Source organism: Eschrichtius robustus, chromosome 2 (genome assembly GCF_028021215.1).
Source record: "Eschrichtius robustus isolate mEscRob2 chromosome 2, mEscRob2.pri, whole genome shotgun sequence".
In the NCBI taxonomy this organism is placed as follows: domain Eukaryota; kingdom Metazoa; phylum Chordata; class Mammalia; order Artiodactyla; family Eschrichtiidae; genus Eschrichtius; species Eschrichtius robustus.
In genome coordinates this window covers 32,045,384-32,070,694 of record NC_090825.1, presented here as the reverse complement: position 1 = coordinate 32,070,694, position 25,311 = coordinate 32,045,384, and the positions used below count along the sequence as shown (strand labels likewise).

Below are 25,311 nucleotides of genomic sequence, written 5' to 3'. Positions count from 1 at the left end.
TAACCAAATTCTTAAGTTATTAAGCAATTTTGTTTCAGGAATGTTAACACATTTAGTAGAAGAGATCCCTTGTAGCAAATAATAAATTATATTCCGTTTGGTAGAATTTCATAAATTATGCAGTAATGTCTTATCTACCTGACAGCCTCATCCCTCCCAACAGCTCACTAGTATAAACCTATGCAGTGAAGTTCACAAATTTTATTCAAAGGAAGTACCTCTGACCCACATTCATAGTTTGTTGATGTTTAGTCTAACAAGTTTGTTTATCAGATTTTCAGGCCTATAGATGCAACAGTTATAAGCTTCTACTGGTAGGGACACTGTGACAGGAAAGGAGAGCTGATAAAATTGGTGGCAAAGGAGGAAACTTTTATACTACAACAAAGTATTTGGAAACTCAGAGACTACAGCAGCTAGTAGCATTCAGCCAGGGGCAGTAACGTAGCACACCAAAATAAGCAGTAAGGGTTCCACCATCTTAGAGCTCAGTACAATAACCAAAGTGCTGTTAGCTCTGAACCACCCAGTTAGGGTTATTCTGTCTCACTGAAGCAGGCATTTCTATCTAACTGATTAAAGCACAGATAAAAAGTTTCATTGCTTAAATATTTATTAGAATAAACCAGAAACAACAACTATTCCAAATCACAATTTCCTAATCAGTCTGGGTTCTTAGGATCTTATTTCCTATATTCTCTGTTAGATCAAGAGAAGGATATTTGGAAATTTTACTCCTGGAATAAAATGCCAAGTTATCAGCACTATAAAGGATTAATAGATGTTTTTAATTTCTTGGGAGGGGAAAAAATAAAAAGAAGAAGCAGTCAAGAGAAACAGAAACAGTTGTACAAAGGCATGAAGGCTTAACAAAAATCTCATGTTCGTCAAATCTGTCACTTATTCTTCAAACTGTGTTTAGTACTTAACTGTGTACTGGGTTCCATGGAGGAAAAAATTGTGTAGACATTAGTCTTCCTATTCCCACTTGTTTCCTTTGGTTAGTTCAGAGAAAATGAAAATGATGGACGATAACTACACATTTACTGTAAAATAATAGTTTGGAATCTAGGCTGAGAAGATTTTTTTTTTTTTACTTATAAAATCAGAAGAGTAGTCATACTGATACCTATGGTATAATGGTTAGCATGAATCCAGCAGTCTTAAAAACCATATCTTACTGAGATATTTCCTTGGGGCATAGCAGAAAAAACACTGAAGTAGGAATCCTTAATCTTGAGTTCTAATCCTGACACTGAATGAATAAACTTGGAAAAAGTTCCATAAATTATGCTGTAATGTCTCATCTGCTTGGGATTCAAAAGTTTTGCAAGCCTCATCAATCCAGAACAAACCCAGGCAAACCTCTCAATTGTTTACCGTGGTAAATCTGTATCGTAAAGTTCATGAATTTTGAAATATGTAGGCCTCAATTGCCTAATCTAGTGGAGATTGGACTAGATCAGTGGTTTTAAGCTTTTTTAAAATGTCGCATTTTAAGTAGAGAAACCTTTCTTCACAAAAACATTGCTATGGAAACCCAATACGTAGAATATGTAAAAACAGAGCTATTCTGGTTGAAATAGGTATTGTGGAGGTGAGTATTCCAATAATTCCTTCCCCTTCACTCCAGTAGTCTTTGAAGAGTTCTATGGAATCACAGAGGTATAACAGAGTACAATTTAAAAACTACTGACCTATTTTATAAAATTTGTAAATTTCAATTATGAGTGGTTTTTAGGTGGAAATTCGTAGAAATTAGTGGTTTTTGCTATGATAATTTTAATAGCTACTATTTATAAAACATTATTTTGTGTTCTTTTCAAAATAATTCTTCGTTTTAATATCAGGGTACGTTATTACATTTTAAATGACTTGAGTTTTCAAATAGCAGTATACATACAGTGTGGAACCTTGTGTACTGCCTTGTATATACAAAGCAGGCGTATGATAAATATTTTAGCGTGTCTGTTGCATGAATAAAAATCTGTATAAGAAAGGTGTATCTTACGGAAATGTCATTATTCCATGTTATGGAATCACTGGTAAGGAATGCATTGAGGAAATATCAGTGCTTCGTATAAAGCTGTCTCTTGTAATATTTATATATGATACCATTTTTACTGTTTTTTTTAAGATGTGTACGTGCTTTATTTATTTTATTTTTTGGCTGTGTTGGGTCTTTGTTGCTGCGCACGGGCGTTTCTCTAGTTGTGGCGAGCGGGGGCTACCCTTTGTTGCAGTGCACAGGCTTCTCATTGCGGTGGCTTCTTTTGTTGCAGAGCACGGGCTCTAGGGTGCACGGGCTTCAGTAGTTGTGGCACGCAGGCTCTAGAGCTCAGGCTCAGTAGTTGTGGCGCACGGGCTTAGTTGCTCTGTGGCATTCCCCGACCAGGGATCAAACCCGTGTCCCCTGCATTGGCAGGTGGATGCTTAACCACTGCGTCACCAGGGGAGTCCCATTTTTACTGTTTTGTGTCTGTCTTCTGTGTTACAAAATCTTATGTTGATAAAGTAATTACCACACAAAGAATAAGTGATTATCCTTATTTTAATAAAAATAATATTAAATAGAATTAGTAGACGTGCCCTTACTTGTATGATAGCAAATCTAGCAGTCTCAAATGATTGTGAAGTTAGTCCTTGGATAATACCTCTGTTTTCTGAGGTCAGTTTTTTATCTTTACTTATTTTTTACTGCTAGACGTTGAAAGTTATCTTAATTGCTCACCTTTTCACTTTTACCTGGGAGACCGTAACAATTGTTTTTGGTCAACAGTCAACATTACTGATGTCCTTTTATATATCAATTTATAAAAGAGAAATATTCTCAAGTATTCATATGTTCTCAATAAATAAGATGGCACTGTTTAGTACTTGACTAGCTTCCTTTCTTTTATGAAGGTATGAAAATAAACTATAATTCTTTATATGATTGCTATAACAAATCAAGAAACTAATATAGTTTTTTTAATGGTATTATAGGTTCATGAAAGCTTTAAGTTATGCTTCGCTAGATAAAGAAGATTTATTAAGTCCTATTAACCAAAATACCCTGCAGCGATCCTCCTCAGTGAGGTCCATGGTGTCCAGTGCAACATATGGTAGCTCAGATGACTATATTGGTCTTGCTCTTCCAGTAGACATCAATGATATATTCCAGGTATCATAAATTCTATTGCTTTCTTATGAGTTGGTTTACAATTTTTTTCATATTCTATAACTGCTTACTAGAAATTATAATTTAGAGCAAATACTAATTTGGGGGAAGGTGGTATTTTTAGACGGTGTTATTTAAAGAAATTTTACCATGAGAATTATTTCACCTTTCTCAACTATTCTATACTCTTTTATTTAGCATCTCTAAGTCCCCAGCACATTATCCTTCTCCTCACATTAAATCATCATCTTGTTTGATTTCTTTATCAGTATATTCTCTATAGAAATTTTAATGCCTAATCTTGCTTTTTAGTCACACTTGTTCCTTATTGTTTTTTTAATTGAGATATAACTGACATATAACATTGTGTAAACTTGAAATGTACAGCGTATCCCTTGTTTTATTTAATCCTTGATCCTATTTATCCCAAACATGGCAGCCACATGTTGTGCTAATCCCACGAAATACTCACAAATCTCTAGGAGGTAGATAGTACTAAAGAATACATATTTGTTTAGAAGTCTAAAAACATTTTAGATAAATTCTAAAATAATTATTTTAATATCCATTTAAGTCACCAAGAATAGATAAGGACCTTAAGGGTTTTATGCTATTTTGTCAAGTTTTGGTGATTTAACCTTCTTCAGTATCTTTTCATTATAGGTTCATGTGCTATAGTAATTCTGTTTAAATTACATTTCATTTAATTTTGCTAAGATACATAAAGTGAATTTTTATAACAGGACTTACCATGACTTATATCTATTTTAGGTAAAGGATATTCCCTATTTTCAGGCAAAAAACATACCTCCACATGATGATCGAGGTGCAAGAGTGTTTGCCCATGATGCAGGAGGTAATGCATGGTTTTTGTTCTCCTCTGTATATTAAAAAGAAAATTCTTTTCAGTAGGATGACACTAAAAATTCAGGTATACTTACTTTTGGGTCAACTTAAAAAATTATAGCAAAATAATTGTTTGAGTCAATTTAAAATTAAGCCACAGTATTTTTTTGTGAGAGACTTAAAGTGTTTTTTCCAACTAAGTACCAAGCCTCTCAAGAAGACAAAAACCAGATCAGTTGCTTCTGTTTTAAACAAATAATACGTGAAAAAATTTTAACACTTACACTCATAGGTCTAAGCAACAGCTGTTTGGGGAAAGGAGAGAGAGAAAAATGTACTTATACATTATATGATCTCTCTTTGCTATGAGCTATGGTATTTTAATTAATATATGCGTATCAGCCACAAATTTAAAGCTTTAAAATCTTGATGATTTTTTCTTAACAAGGACCTCTTTAGACTCGGAATTATGACTTTTCTTTATGCAAATATTAAGAATTGATTACACAAATATTAAGAATTGAAATGATACCCAATTGTATAATCTTAATTTTTTATTTTGTATTTAAAACCCCATATTAAAGTAATATAAGTATAACTGCTGATGTTAATTATTTTCGTAATTTAAAGCAAATTATCCTATTTTCCTCCCCAGTTAAGGTTAGATTTTGAATCATAAAAGGAGTTCTGGTTTTCTTCCCTAATTTCCCTTCTTTAAAATTTCACATAGTTTAAGGCACCTTGAAAGAGGTGTCATTGATACCATCTTCATCAGATTATGTTTTATATTTACTTACGCACAGGTCTTCCATCTGGAACTGGAGGTCTTGTAAAAAACTCTTTTCACTTGCTACGACAGCAGATGAGTCTTACAGAAATAATGAATTCAATCCATTCAGATGCTTCTCTGTTTTTAGAAAGCACAGAAGACACTGGACTACAGGAACATACAGATGATAACTGCCTTTATTGTGTCTGTATTGAAATTCTGGGTTTCCAGCCCAGTAACCAACTGAGTGCAATATGTAGTCATTCGGGTGAGTGATTATGTCCTTGAAGATGAATCCACCTGCCTTTGAATCTGCTCCAGTCACAGGTCATCTCCCAGCCCTATTGATCATCCCTCTTACTCCATTCTCATTACCTCAGCCTTAGTACAGTCACTCAGCATCTCCCTGTGGGAATGTTAGTAAGTTTGTCTCCAGTTTTTTCCCCTTCCAATTCATCTTTCATACTGCTGCCTTGGATTAGGCTGTTGACAGTTTTTTTACTGCCTATTCAGGTCCAGCACACAAGACTCTTTGTGTGATCTGTCTACTGTTTTTTTTACCATTCTCCTATCGTATAATTGATACACCACTACTGACTGACTAGATGTTTTTTGAGCAGACTGTGCTCTTTTTCACGGCTCTAGGCATGAAGAGTGTGTTTTCCCTACTGTCCCCTCTTGCGCCTTCTCCTCCTCACACACATGCAAGCTCACGCGCAGTCCATTTGGCAAGCCCACCTCGTCCTCAAGAGTCGGGACTGTTTTATCTTCAAAGCTGTCTCTGACCCTCTTAGTCGGATGTTGACACTTCTTCCTCTTTACTTTCATTGCTCTTTGTACATAGATCTCTTATGATAATTATTGCTTGGTTATTTTTTCCCCTTCTACTCAGTAAGTTCCTTCAGGGTATGGTCTGTCATGCCTTTTCATTTTTATTTTCTAATACCCAGCTGTGTACTGCTTTATATACTAGGCACTCAGTATGTTTTTGGTGAGGGAGTGAATGAATCAGATCCAGATTCAGCTTTTTTATAAATGTGTGTTTAAACTATTACTATAGATAGCTTTTCTTGGTGAATATCACTTAGCCACCCTCAAAAAAGCCTAGTGATAACCAAAGTTCTCTGGGTCATTCATCCACATTTCTCCATGGCATTCTGGTCCAGAACTTCCCAACTGATGGGTTGCAGCACACTGTTGTACCACATCCACAAATAGGATATGGATGTGCTGAGAGATTAATCCCCTCCATGGTTCCATGCCCCAGTCGGGCCTGGGTTTGACAAACCCTTGGACTAGGCACTTACCACTGTGAACAGTCCTGTCCAGGGACCCAGAGTGCTATAATTATTTTCATTTTCTGTGAGCGAAAGGTTTGGGCATTATTGTCCTGATGTACACAGTAAAGAAGATGCTATTTTAAATCATTTGTCTATACATTGTTTATAATATTTTAGTTCTTCTAAGTTCTGTTTCTTCATTTACTCATTCAACAAATACTTATGAAGCACTTACTGTGGAGTTTTGCTATGTAAGTGTTTTCTCTTTATTTATCAAACAAGAACTAGGGAAGCCAGCCCCCTAATTACCCAGTCACAAGACAGTCCCAGCTAGTTCTAATCCATTTGTGATTACTGAGCTAGTAATCAAGTGGAGTCACATCAAGTGTGGGACTTGTGGAAGACTTGCTGCAGTCAGCAAGGCTCTCACCTTGGCACAGGATCAGAACCCCTCCACCTGTTGTTCTAGGGATACGAAGCGGGGAGGAGAATAACTCTTAATTGGGAAGTGATTACAGTTTACTATTGATACTTGGAGGTATGAAGGGAGGCAGGCTAATTGTTAAAAAGTCACTGAACCTCTACGGATTTATGCATTCAACTTAATATTTATTACGCCACTACTGTGGACCAGGCATTAAACTAGATGCTCGGAAAACAATTGAGAGAGAGAAAAATAGAAAGATATTATTCTTACGCTCTTTGAGCTCTAGTCCAATGGAGAAGGAAATGGATTGACTGACCACTCGATCAATCAGTACACAAATATTAAAATAATACTACATTTGTAACAAGCACCATCAAGGATAGGTACATGGTATTAACAAAGGAATATAACCAAGTAGGCAGATCAAAGAAGAGACTTCTGAAGAATTGCTATTGAGCTGTGGTTGAAAGAATGAATAGAACCTAACAAAGTGAAGACTGGAGGATAGAGAATTTTGAGAGAGAGGAAGCAGCATGAGCAAAGGTCTTCTCTGATGGGAGCAAGCATGGGAAGTAGAAAGGACTAAAAAGACACCTGTGGGAATGGAGCTCAGAAAGCAAAGGGAGAGGAAATACAGGATCAGCCTAGACAAACGGTTGGGACCAGGTCCTGCAGAGCCCTTCCTACCCAAAGTGTGGTCAGCGGACCAGCAGCATCAGCATCACCTGAGCACTTACGAGAAATGCAGACTCTGCCCCCCACACACGCAATCAGAGTCAGCATTTTAACAAGGTGCCCAGGTTATTCAGGTGCACATTAATGTTTGAGAAGCACTGGTATCAGCCATATTAAGTATTTTGTGTGTCAGAAAGGAGACGTCTTTATTATCCATGGCAGATAATTAAAAAATAGTTCCTCTACTATTTTTTTAAATTGAAGTATAGATAATTTACAATATTTGTGTTACTTTCAAGTGCACAGCAAAGTGATTCAGTTGTGTGTGTGTGTATATATTCTCTTCCAGATTCCTTTCCATCGTAGGTTATTACAAGATAATATAGTTCCCTGTGCTATACAGTAGGCCCTTGTTGTTTACCTATTTTATATATAATAGTGTGTATATATTAATCCCAAACTCCTAATTTATCCCCCCCCATCCCCTTTGGTGACCATTGTTTGTTTTCTATGTTTGTGAGTCTATTTCTGTTTTGTAAATAAGTTCATTTGTATCATTTTTAGATTCCACATATAAGTGATACCATATATTTGTCTTTCTCTTTCTATGATAATGATATGATAATCTCTAGGTCCATCCATGTTGCTGCACATGGCATTATTTCATTCTTTTTCATGGCTGAGTAATATTCCATCTTCTTTATCCATTCATCTGTTGATGGACATTTAGGTTGCTTCCATGTCTTGGCTGTTGTAAATAGTGCTGCAATGAACATTGGGGTGCATGTATCTTTTCCAATTAGAGTTTTCTCTGGGTATATGCCCAGGAATAGAATTGAAGGATCACATGGTGACTCTGTTTTTAGTTTTTTAAGGAACCTCCATACCGTTCTCCGTAGTGGCTGCACCAATTTACATTCTCACCAACAATGTAGGAGCGTTCCTATTTCTTCACACCGTCTGCAGCATTTACTGCTTGTAGACTTTTTAATGATGGCCATTCTGACTGGTGTGAGGTGATACCTTGTAGTTTTGATTTGCATTTCTCTAATAATTAGTGATATTGAGCATCTTTTCATGTGCCTGTTGGCCTTTTCATGGCCATCTGTATGCCTTCTTTGGAGAAATGTTTATTTAGGTCTTCTGCCCATTTTTTGATTGGGTTGTTTGGGTTTTTTTTTTTTTTTTTTTTTGATACTGAGCTGTATGAGCTGTTTGTATATTTTGGAAATTAATCCCCTGTCAGTAGCATTGTTTGCAGATATTTTCTCCCAGCTCATAAGTTGTCATTTTGTTTATGGGGTGTTTTTTTTGTTTTGATTTTTGGGTTTTTGTTTGTTTTGTTTTTTGCTGTGCAGAAGCTTTTAAGTTTAATTAGGTTTATTTTTGTTTTTATTTCAGTTACTCTAGGAGACAGATCCAAAAAAATACAACTGCAATTTATGTCAAAGAGTGTTCTGCCTCTGTTTTCTTCTAGGAGTTTAGGTCTTTAATCCATTTTGTGTTTATTTTTGTATATGGTGCCAGGGAATGTTCTAATTTCATTCTTTTACATGTAGCTGTCCAGTTTTTCCAGCACCACTTATTGAAGAGACTTTCTTTTCCCCATTGTATATTCGTATATTCTTGCCTCCTTTCTCGTAGATTAATTGACCATAAGTGCATGGGTTTATTTCTGGGCTCTCTATTCTGTTCCCTTTATCTATATGTTATATATCTGTTTTTGTGCCAGTACCATATTGTTTTGATTACTGTAGCTTTGTAGTTATAGTCTGAAGTTGTCCCTCTACTATGTAATGATCATTTTAAAGGGATGTCAGGACTTGAACACAAGACTTTTCATTCTTTGAAACTTTCAGTCTGGTGGTAGTGTTGGTAGTGGTAGTTGTTCAAAAAATGTTAAAGCTCAGTGGAAAGGCTATTAGGATATTTCCTAACATTCTGTGTCTACCACCTTCACAGATGCTTGTGCATTGTATTGTTTAGTATGCAAGGCAACATGTTGGCCTTTCAACATTTAGTATCATATGTTTCTTTTGGGTCCACTTTTATGTATACCACCACATTTGCCCTAGTGTAGCTAACCAACTGAGTGGGAAACCTTTTAAGTGTTTTAGACCAGTCCATCTGTGAAAGAGAGAGCACTGGAAAAAAAATCAGCCAACTATAAAAGATAATGGCAAGAGATCAGTTTGAATGTCTAGGTTATTTAACTGACAAATTTGCGAGGAGTGGGTAGAAACTACATGGGGTAGGGGAGGCCCTAAAGAGACACTGGTGGTTTTCAGAGTTATTTTAGCTGCAAAACCCATGTTTCAATCAAAATCTATACAAAAGCTCAGTGGTATGCAGATGAAGGTGTAAGGGGAACAGTGGGGTGGCACCCCATCTACCGGCCTTGCCCAAGTATAAAAGTGGGGGTAGAGCAGGCTAGGAAATGCCAGGGCTTCAAGAAACACTGAAGACCCCTGGTGTAAACATAGCAGAGTGTGAGTTTTGGTATCAAGGAGACTTAGGCTCAAAGCCAAACCTTTCCATCTTATTAGTTATCTGATCTTGGGCAATCTACTTAGTTTCACTGAGCTTTACTTTTAATTTTTTCTTAAATCTCTAAATAGGAATAATGATACCTGCCTTATGGTGTCGTTTTGGTACTTACTAACATGTAAGATTAACATTCAGTAGGCTCTCCGTTAATGGTAACTCACACTAAGTTGTTTATGTTAGAAATAATATTCTCTCATAAATTCTGATAGTTCAGTTAGAATGATCTTACTGTGCTCCTAAGGAGAATCTCCTTGTTCATTTCATTTTACATCCCTGCTGCCAAGGGGAATTGGTGATCAGGTGGGTATATCTGCCAGAGACAGAGCTCCTCACAGAAATTCTTAATGTTTTTCATAAAGAATTGTTTCAGCATTTCAGATAAGCTATTTGGCGACCTGACTACTTTCTGATAGGAAAAATTTAGCTTATGATTTTTTCTGAATTAACCCATATGGACTTATGTAAGTTTTTGCTTAGAGCTTTTTGTTCTTTCCCACATACAGTGGCTGGAGTCAGCCTTATGCCCAGATACAGGGAATAAAGAAGGTATTCAGTTTCTTAGAGTCTGGTCTGTCCTATGCTTCATGTCTCCATTTTTAATTAAAAGGTAAAGCTGAGCTAGAATATTGTTAATTAAAAAGAGAGGAAGCAGTAAAAGCAAACAACTACAGTGAGGAAGCTAAACATCAATCACATAGATAAAATGGTTCAGTTTATGGACATAATGCTTCATCCAAATTAAAAATAATCTTGAAATAAAATGTGTTGAGTAAAAGTGTAAGTATCATTGCATTGAATACTTTTTAAGAGAAGATAGAAAATAAAGGTCCCTAAAAGTCAGTATCATCAATATAGTATGCACGGTTTTGCCTTCAGCAGAGTCCTAGACATTACCTTCCATGCATAAGAAGAAGGAGGCCAACTAGCTGTTCCTTTCCCAGTTTCAAGAATTTTTGGTTCTCCTTATCCTGCCAATTTATGAATAGTGCCTATATTCTACCCACTTGTTCTCTGGAGTTTCCATTTAGCACATGTAATTACTTCATTTAAAAATTTTATTCATATGGTTTATAGTGGGTTTCACACAAAAAAATACCCCATGTAGTAAAAGCCTTCTGTTATCACTATACTTAGGATGCTCTTTCACATCTTCCAATGGGAGAAACTAATTCTTTTGGCCTGGCTTAGTTAGAGGCATGATTTTTTTTTTTTTTTAATGAGAATGAATGATATCTTTAGAAATAAGATGTGGTTGTAACAGGTTAGAAATGTTAGGAGTCATCACTGGTTGAAGGTGAGCCTGAAATGAATTAGTTTATAACTTTTCAGAAACATGTTGATTAAAAGAAGTATAATTTTCTTATTGTTCCTTGCGCTGGGATATTTTGTCATTTTACTCCCTGCGAAGCTCCTCAACTGAGTCTAAAATAACATAGTCATCTCTTACCTGGTTATTCAGCATTGCTGGCTTTTAAGTACATCTTTAGTTCTCAGATCTTTTGGCAGTAGTTTTATATTTTAAATCAATGTATAATTTAAGTACCGTACATTACTTTTAAGTGCCTGACAGATGCATGATTTCCTTAATATTATTAAAGCTATGCTAAATTGATTTTCTGAGGAACCAGTGCATATTCTGCTTAGTACTATGTAAATATTAATCTTAGGAAGTGCTTAAAGATGAGATGAGGTGGTGATATCTATTCTGTTGAAAACAGCATAGGGAGAGGTAGTGTGTGTTTACATTGTTCTAGTTTCCTGGACTTTTTAAAAAGCTTTTTTAAAAGCTCTTTTTAATACTCCGACAATGTGTTGTAGTGGAAAGAGGACTGAACTAGCTATCAAGAGGTCTCACCTTCTGGCTGAGTGTGTCTCTTCTCTCTAAATCTCTTTTGTAGCTACTGAGGTTGCATGATTTTCTCGGTTGCCCAATGTTACTTCCTAAAAGGATAACCAAAGACTTTCTGATTTCCCTTTGCTCTAATCACTTGAAGTGCTCAGGAAATTTTTAAATCAAAAATATTGATGTCATTTTAACAGCACTAAGATGTTTGGTTGACCTTAAAATCCCATCTAGGAGTATACCTTAGCAATGCATGGGTAGTATAGTAAATTTAACTCTAAGGAAGGAACTGATAAGCCCAGGGAACTGTGATTCTAATATTGGTAATTATTAAATGGTGGGAACAGCAAGTGATAGAATAATAGATACAGTATAATCCCACTTACACACCAAAAGAGCAAGAAAGAGAAATTTAAAATAGCAAATATCTGAATTTTTATATATTTAAGAGAGGGGTATTTAGTTTGGGGGTGGGAGGTATGGGGGGGTAGATAAGGTACCTTCATTTTTTATTCTGAATACATCTTTATTTGAATTCTTTAAATAAACACATATATTTATGTATTTTTTTTTATAATTTAGGAGTATAAAATTTTATTTATAAATGTCTTTAGAATTTAACAAATTTTACTATCTGAGTGGTCTGAATTTACTTTGAAAATCTTCATCAGGGAAAATAATTATTGAAGACTGGAAAGAAATTACAAGGAATCATCTCTTCTATAGTATACAGTGCAAGCATAGGAATTAAGCCATTATGATCTGTCAATTGATTTAATTTTTTCTTCAGACCTTCAAGACATTCCATATTCTGATTGGTGTGAGCAGACTATCCATAATCCCTTAGAAGTAGTTCCCTCTAAATTTTCGGGCATTTCTGGATGCAGTGATGGAGTGTCTCAAGAAGGATCAGCCAGCAGCACCAAAAGCACAGAATTGCTACTAGGTAAGTTTTCAGATTTAAATCCAAGCCCTGTTAATATAACTATACTTAGTCTGTTATTGTAGATACATACTGTTAAAGTTGTCTCGTAACTATGACAAGTCAGTTTTACTGAGGTATGTTTAGATAACTGCTGCACCTGTATCAGCTGCTGATGCATACCCTCTTAGCTCTCTGCTTTCATTAGAAAGACTTTTGCTCCCAAAATGATTGGCAGGTCATGTGCAATTTATCTCAGTTTTATATCTTTGGTAGAGTTGAAAAAACAAATTCCATGAGTTACAATAATTTTCTATTGTGATATAGATAAAATATTTTAATCTTCCCTTCAGGTGTTAAAACAATTCCAGATGATACACCAATGTGCCGTATACTCCTTCGCAAAGAAGTTCTGAGATTAGTCATTAATTTGAGTAGTTCAGTTTCAACTAAATGTCATGAAACTGGGCTTTTAACGTAAGTAAGCTATGAGCATGAGTATTCTTTGTTCTACTTTTTATGATGAAAAAGATATTTGAAATACTTCAAAAGTTAGACTAATTAGCTTACATCAGTGGTTCTCAACTGCATGGCATATCTGAGTGAGACTAGATTTTCTTTACATACGTCAACCAAACTAACATACGGTTACAAATTGAATGCAGAAGCAGGTATGTGAATCCAGCTATCTTCTATTCAGCCAGACTTTAAAGAGATCTGTAGAAATGTAAAACAATACCAATCTTCTCACTTTTTTAGTTTTGGAAAATATAGTTTTTTTTCATTAAAGTATATGTATTTATGTTAACATGTAATAATTTTATTTTTTAAATGAATTAATAAATATTTTGAAATTTTCTCAATTTTACTTTCTTATATGGTAATTATTGATGGCTATCACCCAGAAAAAATAAGATTTGGGGGGTTCTCAGTAATTTTTAAGAAAGTAGGGGTATCCTGAGATACCCCTAAAAAGCTTAATAAAGCTTAAGAAAAGCTGACATACATAAAAATAAGTGATATTTTCTTGGTTTAATTGTTCCCTATTTTTACTCCTTTCTTTTAATAAAAGTTGCAGAATTTTTATTGCTTTTCTAAATCACAGCAACATGATAAAAGAAAATTCAGGCAATCTTCAACATCTTTGATTTGCACTATTTAAAGCAGTGGCCCTCAAAAAAAAAAAAAATGCACCTCAGGGTCTCCTGTGGGGCTTTACAAAATATAGTAACACAGATGCCAGGGTCCCACTGCAGACCTCCTGGCCTTCTGGCTCTAAGTATAGTGTGTCCTTAATCTGTGTATTACCCCACACCACCACTGACTCTGAGATGCTGTGCCAGCTAAAAGCCACTGTTAAAGGTTGAAAGATATATAGAGAGAGCCCAGTCAAGGATATTAATAATTTCAGTCTAACTTTAAAAACTTATTTCTATTTTAAAACTTAGTTTTGAAAATACTTGAGTTATCCTAGGCTGATAAATAAATTTTGTAATTTCTCATGCCAGTGAAAAAGAATATTTCTGACTTTCCAAGAAGTATTTGTGTTTTTATCATTTTAAGAGATAATCCCAAACTTAAAATAGCTAATGTAAGTGTGAGGTAGGAATATTTACTATTTTATATTCTTATGCCATCACCCAGATATGCCACTTAATCAATATCTGGAGGAAAAAGATATTTAAAAAGTGATTATTTTGAAAGAATATAGCAAAGTCATTATTATAATTTTTATCACATCCTAGTCTTTTCTTTCATTTTAGAATTAAGGAGAAGTATCCTCAAACATTTGATGACATATGCCTTTACTCTGAGGTTTCCCATTTGCTGTCACACTGCACATTTAGACTTCCATGTCGGAGGTTCATACAAGAATTATTTCAGGATGTACAGTTTTTACAAGTAAGTAGGATTTGTACTTTTGAACTTTATCTTTCAAAAATAATTCTTTTTGAATTAAGTTAAAAGAGATTATATCTGTTGATACACTAGAAAGTCATTAATAATTTACCACTTCTTTTCTAGATGCATGAAGAAGCAGAGGCTGTCTTGGCAACACCACCAAAGCAACCTATAGTTGATACACCTGTTGAATCCTGACCTCATATTTATGATGTATATAGATGTATACTATATATATTCATATTTGTGGACTTCTAAAAGCCTCAGAAAATGCCGATTGACTGGGCAGCAAAGATAGGAGTATCTTCTATACACTGTTCCAGCAATTATTGGTACATGAGCAGTTGGAACTGCGGACTTCCCTAACCGAAACAACTTCCCCTCTCCCCCGTTGAGCCCTTTTGGGGGTTCACTGTTCATTACCACAGTTTTCAGAGTTTTAGTTACCATTGTATGCAAGAGCCAAGCACTGAATACCTACATAGGTTTTCTATTTTTTCATTTTAAGAGCATAATAACAGTGGAACAATAATAAGATATGCAGAAGCACCCTTCACACCCTTATTTCTGAATTCTTTTTTTAGGGTAAATATAAAGATGCCTTGTTTGTTAACTAATTTGTGGAAACTAGGAGTCAGTGTCTCTGAGGCTGCATCCTATTAGCACAATGGGGTGTACTGTAACTGCTGGTATTAGAGGGGGATCTTTGGCCCTTCCACTTTTTTCTTCATGTTTATAACACTACTTCAGAGGTTTGTAACCTCGCGGCGAAAGAAGAGCCTCAACAACCAGGACTTATAAATTATTTTTATGTTACTAGACTTACATAAAGTTTCTTATTTGTTTTCCATCTCTTCAGTTTTGTTGCAATGTGTTATCATAGACTATTTGAACTAATTAAGGTTTTTCACTACAGTTCCTGATTAAAATCAGAAAATTATTTTATAATTCAAAGTATTTTCCATTATAGGATGCATATATTTTCAGTGGACTTCCATTTTCATCAGCTTCCCATATCACCATTTTAAACCGTAACTTGAACAAGCACTATTAATTGAGACCTAAAGCAAAAGAAAGCATTAAATAAAATCTTGCATCTCTTGAGGAAAAGATAAGTTTGCCTACAATTTATACATTCCATGGGAAAAGAAAAGCCATAGTTCCTTTTAAAAAATCATTAATGAAACTTACTATTACGATTAAAAATTGTAGTGAAAAGCCTTAAGTACCAAGTTTTAAAGCAGCAGTACTTTAATTTTTATATCAGTGTTCTTGTTTTGCACAAACTAAATGCAGTGATAGGTGAGTTTATGAGTACAGTAATTGCCTTTATCACATTTGCAAAGTTAAGTTGATGAGGGCAAGGTTTTGTTTATTTGTGTGTTTAATTTGTGTATGTCTAAAAATATTTGGAAATCTTTACAGGAATTAAACATATATGCAAATTTGTATATAAAAAAGCATGGCCATCCTCATTAGAATGCTTGTAAATGAAAGGATTATCTTTTTTGAGGTCTATATATAAATAGAAAAAAAAAATCCAGCTGGACTGATTAGGACCCTTTTTAAATTCATTTGTTTAGACCATTTTTACAGTTATGCATCAGCTCTGACACAGTCATAGTACATGGATTAATATCTTCCCATATTACAGATCCTTTTTATAATGGGGTTGTTCTTTGAGATCTCTGTAAAGAACCCTGTGAACTAGAAAACGTAACTCACGAGATTTTTTTTTTTTTTTTTTAATTTACTGGCACTGAAAGTTCCAATTGGGATGAAGCATTTCATCTCACTTCATAACACCTCTTTGACTGCACTTCAGTGAATTGTTCTTATGTGCACTGTGTAGCAACTTACATTATAACAAAGCAGATAAGGGCTGTAAGCTTCTGCTTATGTTAAAAAGTGGTTCTTCAGATTTTCTTTCATAAAATCCAATTGAAGATAAAAGAAATGCTTTTTTTTTTTTTTAACTTTAATTTATCACTGAACCCAAGTGTTTATTTAAATGTCAACAGTACTTCTAAGAACGTTGCCTGTCACCTTGGTCTTTGGTCTTGGATGATTAAACTACCTTCCAGAGAACCAAATGTCAGAGATACTAGACCAAATAGTGATTAAAAACTCCAAAGGAGGTGATGTAGTAATCTTATTAATAATGGGATTAACATATTTTAGACATTCATTTTAAACACTACCTCAGTTAATATAAAATCTGTGGTTTAATCCCTCAAAAGTTAACAGTAAATTCTTTTTTGTTACACACACACACACACACACACACACACACACACATCCCCATCCCTGGACCCCACCTCACTCATCCATCCTGAAATGAAGTCTTTGTTACTATTAGCCCGAACAGTTTTTTGGATTATTGCTTTGAAAGACGTGTGTATATATCATAATATTTGCCTATAGCACTTAGTTTGGGGAGACAGAGCTTTGTGGTTCTCAGTAATCTAAGAAAAAAAGATGTCTATACTTAAATGTATAGTGCTATTTGGTTTATCCATGTTTCACTGACAGGTCTAATATGTTTCCTTTAAGTACTTATTTGTATAAAAGTAGACTTCTATGATGAAAAATGCTCACATGCGGTGCCAAGTGATTTACCTAAGTGTTTAAGATATTAAGTTATAGCAGAAAAGGTTAGGAATGTTGTCAGTGGTAATAGAAATAATTGAGAAAAGCACCTATATGTAATAGATATTACCAGACTATAAAATACCAAAATAATGTCAATACTGTAGTTTTTCAAGATTTTAGAATTAATCTTAGTCCATATAAATTTGTACTACTGGTAATTAATTATTGAATAATTTGGAGGAATTTGGGCAGTTGTGCTGGTTGTAAACTGTGAATTTCTAATTGTAAAGTGAATTGTCATTTCTAATTGAAATTTTTTTCAAGAACAGATCTCAGCTTCACACACTAATAAGTAAATACTGATAAATAAGGAAATTAGAAATTATTTGTAATTAAATATGGTCTAAAATTTCTTATACTTTTACTTCCTATTTATGCTTAGATAGATTTGAGGGGGGGGGGGGAAGTCTTTTCTCCCTAATAAAAAATTTTCTAATGAAGATTGGTAGCATAAGGGCATTCTGTAAGACATTGACTTTGAAAGAGGTTCTTTGAAGGTATATACTTTATTATGGTAGTTACTCTAACATCAGGTGTATAAGTCCTTTTGAAATGGGGTGGCTTTAATAGTTTTGAGCTCTTTTATCCAGAGCTTGAGGTAATTAAAGCTGAGTTTTTCTGGGCATATTACAATGGCAGAGTGTTCAGCAGTGAGGTGGGAATTGCTTATTTAGATTTGTCTCCTGCTATTGATACAAATTTTTTTTTCATTCCATTCAGAGGATGCCTTTTATTCCCACATTAAAGCACAGATCATTAAGCAATAAAAAGCAATCAAATTGTCATCCAAATTATAACTGCAGTTACTTTTGCATGGTAAGAGTGAGGTGCTAATTTTGTGTGAGAGGAGCTTTGTAAACTACCTTGGGAAAGGTCCTTTGGAAGTAAGGTTTTTCCCCTTTTGTCCTATGCTTCCAGTTTGGTCTCAAATTCACAATCCACTGAACATGGGAAAAAAGAAACAGAATTAATTGAGAGCGTTTTATGAGAAGAGCTGTTGGAATAAAACAACATTTCACATTTTCCAAAATGTTAAGTTGGGAAAGGTCTCCCTTGTCTCCCCATTCAGGGAATACATTATTACCAGCTTCATTTCAAGAGTATCACTACAGTGAGAGTTTGATTATAAAAGCATACTGGTAAAATTAATAGCAATGCTTATCAGACAATATTGAAATATGTGAGACTCTTTCTAGGAGCATTTGTTTTTTCTTTTAGTTTTAGGTTCCCAGGGCAGTTTTCATTCATAGTAGTGTTTTATGACTCACACAGAATGTGGATTTTCTCCCCTTTAGAGTATTTTTGTAATATAGGTGGATAGCTATGCCACAGCATGCATAAATTGCACATTTTGTTTGACCTTCTTTATAAAATATTTAATTTGAAAAATATAATTTATGCCAAAAAAGTATATCTTGTAATTTTGCCACTAAATAGGTTGATTTAGCACAAAATGCAAAGTCTTGGGGCAAAGGAGGGGGGGGGGGTTAAAACTTTCATAGATAATAGTTGAAAAATGTTCCATTATTGGCCTGTCAGAAACCCTAAAGCTGCATTGTAAAACAAATGGTGTAAATTAGTTTTGAAAAGTGGTAAGGGATTGTGAAAAAAATCTCAGACTTAATGCTCCCTAACCACAAAATTTTCTTTTTTATTTAGTAATACGCTGCTACATATTTGGAGGTTCTGGTGTTTGTAGGTCACTGAACAGACATTGAAATCTGATTTATATTGTATAACTGTAACATAGAAAGAAAAAGTATTTATATATTTTCCGTAAGAATATTTCATTGAGTTGTGTATAATTTAAATAAGGTTTGTCCTCTAATGGTTTTGCTCACCTTGATTTTTTTTTTTGTGGTTTTCTTGTTTTTGTATAATGTGTACAGTTTTATGTCAAGGGCATTAAAAGCCTCCTGAAGCATAATCTTATCAAAGGGATACATTCTTAATAAAATGTACTTAAAAATTCTTAAACTTGTGTCATTCTATTTGAAATTTTAAAACCATCAGTGTTGATTTATGTACCACTGAGGCTGGTAAAAGTGACTTTTAGGTACCATAGATAAGAATCTGGTTCAGTAACACATAGCGGCTTGTTCCAAATGTTTTAAAATAGCAATTTATACTTTCTAAACACTTCATAATCTAATCAAATATCTTTACAGTTTTTATTTTTTAACCGCAGTTTATTGTAAAGGGTTTGAAAAAGTGGATCGATCTATAGAACAATTCTGATTTTTTTAGTGATTAATATACAAAATGAGCAATGATGGTATGATGGTGACTTTTCTGTGTAAGCTATTTGATTTCTCACACAGAAACTGGCCTGGATCAGGTAAGCTAACCTACAGGCACCTAGTGGCAAAAGAAAATACCACAAGGGGAATTATCAAGCCTGTAGAATAAAATTCAATGTCAAAGCTAGGGTCTGTTACAGTTGATTAAATGTGGTAAAATGTATTCAGAAATAGATTTGTTTTGGATAGTTTGGCTTTTAAGCACGTGTATCATTTTCATACTGCCTTCTACTATTGTTTTTCAACAAAAACATAGTTGGCCCCCAACTAAACTAAAAAGCACACTTAATCATCATCACACAGCTCACCTTTGAAAACTGTGACGATATAGCTGAACTTCAGTTTGTTTCATTTTTTAAAACTCTTTGGTATATAAAGTACTGTCCTAGAGAAAGAAGAATATCCTGTGATATCCGTTATGTGCGGAATCTAAAAAGAAATGATACAAATGAACTTATTTACAAAACAGAAACAGACTCACGGACTTAGAGAACTAACTTATGGTTACCAGGGGGGAAGGGTGTGGAAGGAGGGATAGTTAGGAAGTTTGGGATCGACATGTACACACTGCTATATTTAAAATAACCAACAGGGACATACTGTATAGCACAGGGAACTCTGTTCAGTGTCACCTGGCAGCCTGGATGGGAGGGAAGTTTGGGGGAGAATGGATACATGTTATAGGTATGGCTGAGTCGCTTTGCTGTGCACCTGAAACTATCACAACATTGTTAATTGGCTATCCTCCAATACAAAACAAAAAGTTTAAAAAAATTAAAAAAAAAATAAAGTGCTGTCCTAATCCATTCGGGCTGCTGTAACAAAATACCACAGACTGGGCAGTTTATAAACAACAAATTTATTTCTCACACTTTTGTTGGCTGAAAGTCTGAAATCAGAGTGTGCAACATGTTTGGGTGAGGGCCCTCTTTCAGGTCCCAGATTTCTTGGGTCTTGTGTCCTCACATGGCAGAAGGGACTAGGAAACTGTAGTGTCTCTTATTAAGAGCATTAATCCCATTCATGAGAGCTCTAGCCTCCTGACCTAATCACCTCCCAAAGGCCCCATCTACTAATACCACCACCATCTTTGGGTGTTAGGATTTCAACATAGGAATTTGGTGGGGGGTGGGGGCAGCATTCAAACCGTAGCAACTAATTTTATATTGATTTCAAAAAAACCAAAATGTACTAAAACTTGTTTTCTTTAATGCTTAGAGGACAAAGACAACTACATTTGCTTAGTCCTTTAAATTGAATATATTTAGTCATTGTATTATTTTAACTGCTACTTTTGAAGGCTTTTAATCTTCTGTTGTATCTCTTCGAAGGTTTTAATTTTTTTTTTTTTTTTGGCCGCACCTTGTGGCATTCTGGATCCTAGTTCCCCGACCAGAGATTGAACCCGTGCCCCCTGCAGTAGAATTGCAGAGTCTTAACCACTGGACCACCAGGGAAGTACCTCTTCAAAGATTTTCAAAGTCCTACTTTATGCAAAATGTTTAGTATGTTTTGTAATTTTTTTGAGATGAAAGTCAGCTAATCTTTCCGCAGGGCTCTTAGAAGAAATATTTCATGTTGTCTAATTCAACCTGATTTTCTTAATAAATCATATTCTAGTGGAGAATCAGTTTCACTAGAATTAGTATGAGTCGGGTGTTGGAATGTCAGCAGGCACTTTCAGCAGGTCCATAGCTCTGCTGTGTGACTAGGTCCCTGCTCCCAGCCTATCTACCTGCAGCTGAGGACTAGTCACCAGGCCGAGGCATTATTTTTAGGTCAGTTGCCAGTTCTTCCCACCATCAAAATATCCTGATATTGCTAAGGAATATTACTAACTAGGTTTTAGATGTGATTTTTTTTAATTTTAATTCTTTTAATTTTTAATTTTATATTGGAGTATAGTTGATTTACAATGTTGTGTTAGTTGCACGTGTGCAGCAAAGTGATTCAGTTATACGTATACATATATCCATTCTTTTTCAGATTCTTTTCCCATGTAGGTTATTACAGAATACTGAGTATAGAGTTCTCTGTGCTATACAGTAGGTCCTTGTTGATTATTTTATAATATAGTAGTGCGTATATGTTAATCCCAGCCTTCTAATTCTTCTCTCCCACCCCACCACCTTTCCCCTTTGGTTACCATAAGTTTTTGAAGTCTGTGAGCCTGTTTCTGTTTTGTAAATAAATTCATTTATATCAGCTTTTTTTAGATTCCACATATAAGTGATATCATGCTTGTCTTTCTCTGACTTACTTCACTTAGTATGATAACCTCTAGATCCATCCATGTTGCTACGAATGGCATTATTTCGTTCTTTTTTATGGCTAACAGTCCATTGTATATACGTACTACATCTTCTTTATCCATTCCTTTGTTGATGGACATTTAGGTTGCTTCCATGTCTTGGCTATTGTAAATAGTGCTGCAGTGAACATTGGGGGTGCATGTATCTTTTTGAATTATGGTTTTCTCAGGCTGTATGCCCAGTAGATTGGGATTGCTGGGTCATATGGTAGTTCTATTTATAGTTTTTTAAGGAAGCTCCATTCTGTTCTCCATAGTGGTGGTACCAATATACACTCCCACCAATGGTGTAGGAGGGTTCCCTTTTCTCCACACCCTCTCCAGCATTTATTATTTGTAGACTTTTTGATGATGGCCATTCTGACCTGTGTGAGGTGATACCTCATTGTAGTTTTGATTTGCATTTCTCTGATAATTAGCAATGTTGAGCATCTTTTCATGTGCTTTTTGGCCATCTGTATGTCTTCTTTGAAGAAATGTCTATTTAGATCTTCTACCCATTTGTTGATTGGGTTGTTCGATTTTTTGATAGGTATGATTTTTTAAAAGGTATTATGGCTATATTAGAAAAAGTAAAGCCTATTTAGAGAAACAAATATTTACAGATGAAATCATGATTTGCTTCAAAATCATATCAGGAGGGAGACTGAATAAGAGTATAGATGGACTAAAACAAACATGGTTTAGTGGCTGTTTGGATTGATGATTGATAGGACATAAGGGTTTGTTAAACTCTTCTCCGTTTGTATATATTTGAAATTTTCCATGAGTTGGGTTTTTTTTTAATCGTAATAATTCTGACACATGAATACAAATTTCAAAGTTTCTGAATAACACTTCTTAAAATGATGCTGTTAAATGGCATATAGATTTCAAATACTAAGTTGTTTGGTTATTTATGAAGATGGGAGAGGAATGTTTACAGCCAAAACTATAGTCATAGTGATACTGTAAGGACAAAGTTATATAGCCCAGCATTTCCTATTGGTATGTTGTTATATTTCAGAAAGACATCTTCATTTGACTTAGACCAATGATTCTCAAAGTCGAGTGTGCATCTGAATGCCTGGTAACTTATGAAATATATGGATTCCAGGCCTTGGACCACAGAGATTCTGGTTATGAGATTTGCACTGGTACCCAGGAATTTACATTTCTAGTAAGCTTATTTATCGGCTGTAATAATTGTTAAGATTTTCATTTCATTGAGGTAGAGAAAACAAAATAATGCAATGGTGAAATATTTTAATTAAAGTTTATTGCACCAAAAATGACTTCAAGGTCTTGTGGATTATTTTTTTTAAAGAAAATCTTTATGAAGGATACTATTTACAAATCAATCATCACTGTCATTGATGTTTCTATGTACTTTTATAATTGCATCATGACAAACTCAAAGAGGCTAAGTGATAGCAATGCTGGCCCCAGAGTCTTCTCAAAACTCTTAATCAAGATACTCGTTTGTACTATGTTAGGTGCACATAGCCCATTATTCAGCCAAAGGCTTAGTTATATGGAAGGAAAAAGCTGAAAAGCCTGAACAGACGTCCGGGTTTGTGTGTATTTAGGTCAGTTGACAGCCGTCTTCCTTTCAGCTGTGGCTCCTTCTCTCTCATTCTTCACAGTGTGGAATGGCACAGCACAGGGCATTCGGTACCAGAAGCACAGGCAGCGTCCTCTCCACCACAAGAAAGAAAAAGGAGCCCCTAACTAACTGTGCTTGTTTAGAAGTGTGCTAAGTAAACATTAAGGGTTGTCGGGCAGAGAGAAGAGAAAGGAACTCTAGCATGACTGAACACCTGCTATGTACCAGGTATATGCTTTGCATATATTGGTTCAAAGAGACAAAGCTGCTGCTGAGCCACTACAGGAGTTCCCACTCCATTTAGCCTTTTGCAGTTATATCTAAATGATGTTCAACAATGAGGTTTCACTTTTTTATATTAGCATAGTAGAAATATAAGGAGACACTGAAGGCATTATCTTGACCCAGACAACCTACTGCAGAGTCCAAAAGATGCTTACTGAAAATAGGTCATTTATATATCAGAGTTCTTGAAAAAAAGAGGAACCATAAATGTGAATGGAATTAATGACATTTTCCTTTTATCTGTTCTGAGGTAGTCATCAAACATTGTGGTAGAAGACGTGCCTCCTAAGTAGGAGTGCTATGATCTTGACACTGAGGCAGGGGTTCCATGCCGGTCCCACTCTTTAACCGTGGTAAACTAAACGGACAATCGTGGGGATCTCATCGATTCGTTCGCATGTCTTACCTATTAGGTGAGGTCTAATAGGAAGAGTTCATTTTACTACATCAATGAACTACAAAGTATCATCGCTTCAAGGCAAGTCTAAAATCTGTTTTGGTCTCAAATATCTGTGACTTCGTCATTAAACACACCCAGAATAAATTAACATCGACAATTTGTGCTCCAGTAACGAATCTTCTGTAGCCTTTATGAAAGCCTGAAATCTAGTTCCTTTACTCTTCAAGATACTAAATGTGGGGTAAAACGTAATGGAAATACTTTCTCGCTCAGAACTGAACTGCAAGGACCTGTCCAGTACTGAGTGGATGGGGTCTATCCCTATGTCAAGTGCCAAGTCTGCTGTTATAAAGGTGAACGTGGAACACGCGGCAGCAAGGCGAGCCTGTTCCCACGATCCTGCCATTTCTGCAGTGAGCTTGCTCCAAGGATGAACGGTGAGTTTCACGGCTTCTGACCTTCAAAACCGAGCAAGATTAGATGATAAATCAGACCTGACAACGGTGATGATAGCTCACTGGGATTAAGCCCGAGGTATCTGGTGACGGAATGGTGCCGGCTATGCTTCTCCTAGGGTCTGTGTAGCATAAGGATATGAAATGGGTACACTGCCTAGCGGTAGTGTTCACCTTGACCTAAAAGGGTAGTGGAGGAGAGGCTGCTCTGCTCGCTTGGGGCAGCGGAGGCAAGACCCAGCGGTACGGCCATTTGCATTTTATACTCTGAACACAGTGCTGGCTCTGGTGGGTCTGTTGGCAGGCTGCCCTTGTCCCCAGAGGTGGGTGAAGCCAACTGGGACACATAAGTCAAATTAGCTTCTCCGGCTGGGATTCCTCCCAGGGAATTCATACAGTTTTGTTCCAGTGCCTTTAGTAAATTTTCAGGTGAAGTCAATGGTCCCAGCTGATGTGGTGGGGCTTCAGGGGTTACTGGGAAATGTCCACAAGAAGCAAAGTCAGAAGCTGCCTGATTATAGGTGAAGTTCTCAAAACAGATGCAAGGTCCAGGGCCAGAGTAGTCCTTCTCTGCCGGAAGGAGGTAAATGTAGGCAGGCTTAGTAAATTCAGTTTCTGTGAGTGACTTCCTAGTGCCTAAGAACTGTATCTTACTCCCTTCCGGCTTGTTGATAACTTCAATAGCATCTGGAACACAGTCGTTGACATTCATTATTGTTAGTTGAGGATTCTCCTGGAACAGAAACAGAAAATGTGCAAAGATAATGTGTGTGTGTGTATCACAGTATATAAGGTATGTGAAACGCACTTAGAGCTTCAGGTGTTTTTTGTTTTATCCTGGTCACAAGTTAACTGGAGGTGATGCTGAAAACCAAAAGATATCCCCTGACAGAAGAAATCAAAGCTGCGTTCAACCCTTTCATGGCTATGCGAGCAGAAGAGGCTTTTGCTT

The 25,311-nt window shown here is 35.6% G+C and overlaps 2 protein-coding genes across 10 annotated transcripts in view; one reads left to right on the top strand and one right to left on the bottom strand.

The window, feature by feature from the left end:
- The window catches only part of RICTOR (RPTOR independent companion of MTOR complex 2), a 117,325-nt gene extending 99,763 nt beyond the window's left edge, over nt 1–17,562 (top strand). For 3 of the 5 annotated variants that reach the window (XM_068535263.1, XM_068535259.1, XM_068535258.1), the window contains 7 exons: nt 2,986–3,163; nt 3,932–4,016; nt 4,810–5,043; nt 12,338–12,493; nt 12,823–12,946; nt 14,233–14,371; nt 14,495–17,562. In XM_068535263.1, coding sequence (XP_068391364.1) covers nt 2,986–3,163; nt 3,932–4,016; nt 4,810–5,043; nt 12,338–12,493; nt 12,823–12,946; nt 14,233–14,371; nt 14,495–14,569 — 991 coding nt within the window. In that variant the 3' untranslated portion in view covers nt 14,570–17,562. The remainder of the gene's footprint in view (nt 1–2,985; nt 3,164–3,931; nt 4,017–4,809; nt 5,044–12,337; nt 12,494–12,822; nt 12,947–14,232; nt 14,372–14,494) is intronic. The other 2 variants (XM_068535262.1, XM_068535261.1) reach the window with 1 other exon arrangement.
- A 270-nt stretch (nt 17,563–17,832) lies between these two features.
- Nucleotides 17,833–25,311, bottom strand: part of OSMR (oncostatin M receptor) — a 61,327-nt gene continuing 53,848 nt past the window's right edge. For 4 of the 5 annotated variants that reach the window (XM_068535266.1, XM_068535264.1, XM_068535265.1 and 1 more), the window contains one exon: nt 22,874–25,092. In XM_068535266.1, coding sequence (XP_068391367.1) covers nt 24,517–25,092 — 576 coding nt within the window. In that variant the 3' untranslated portion in view covers nt 22,874–24,516. Of the gene's footprint in view, nt 17,965–19,631; nt 19,753–22,873; nt 25,093–25,311 lie in introns of those variants that run through there. The other variant, XM_068535268.1, reaches the window with a different exon arrangement.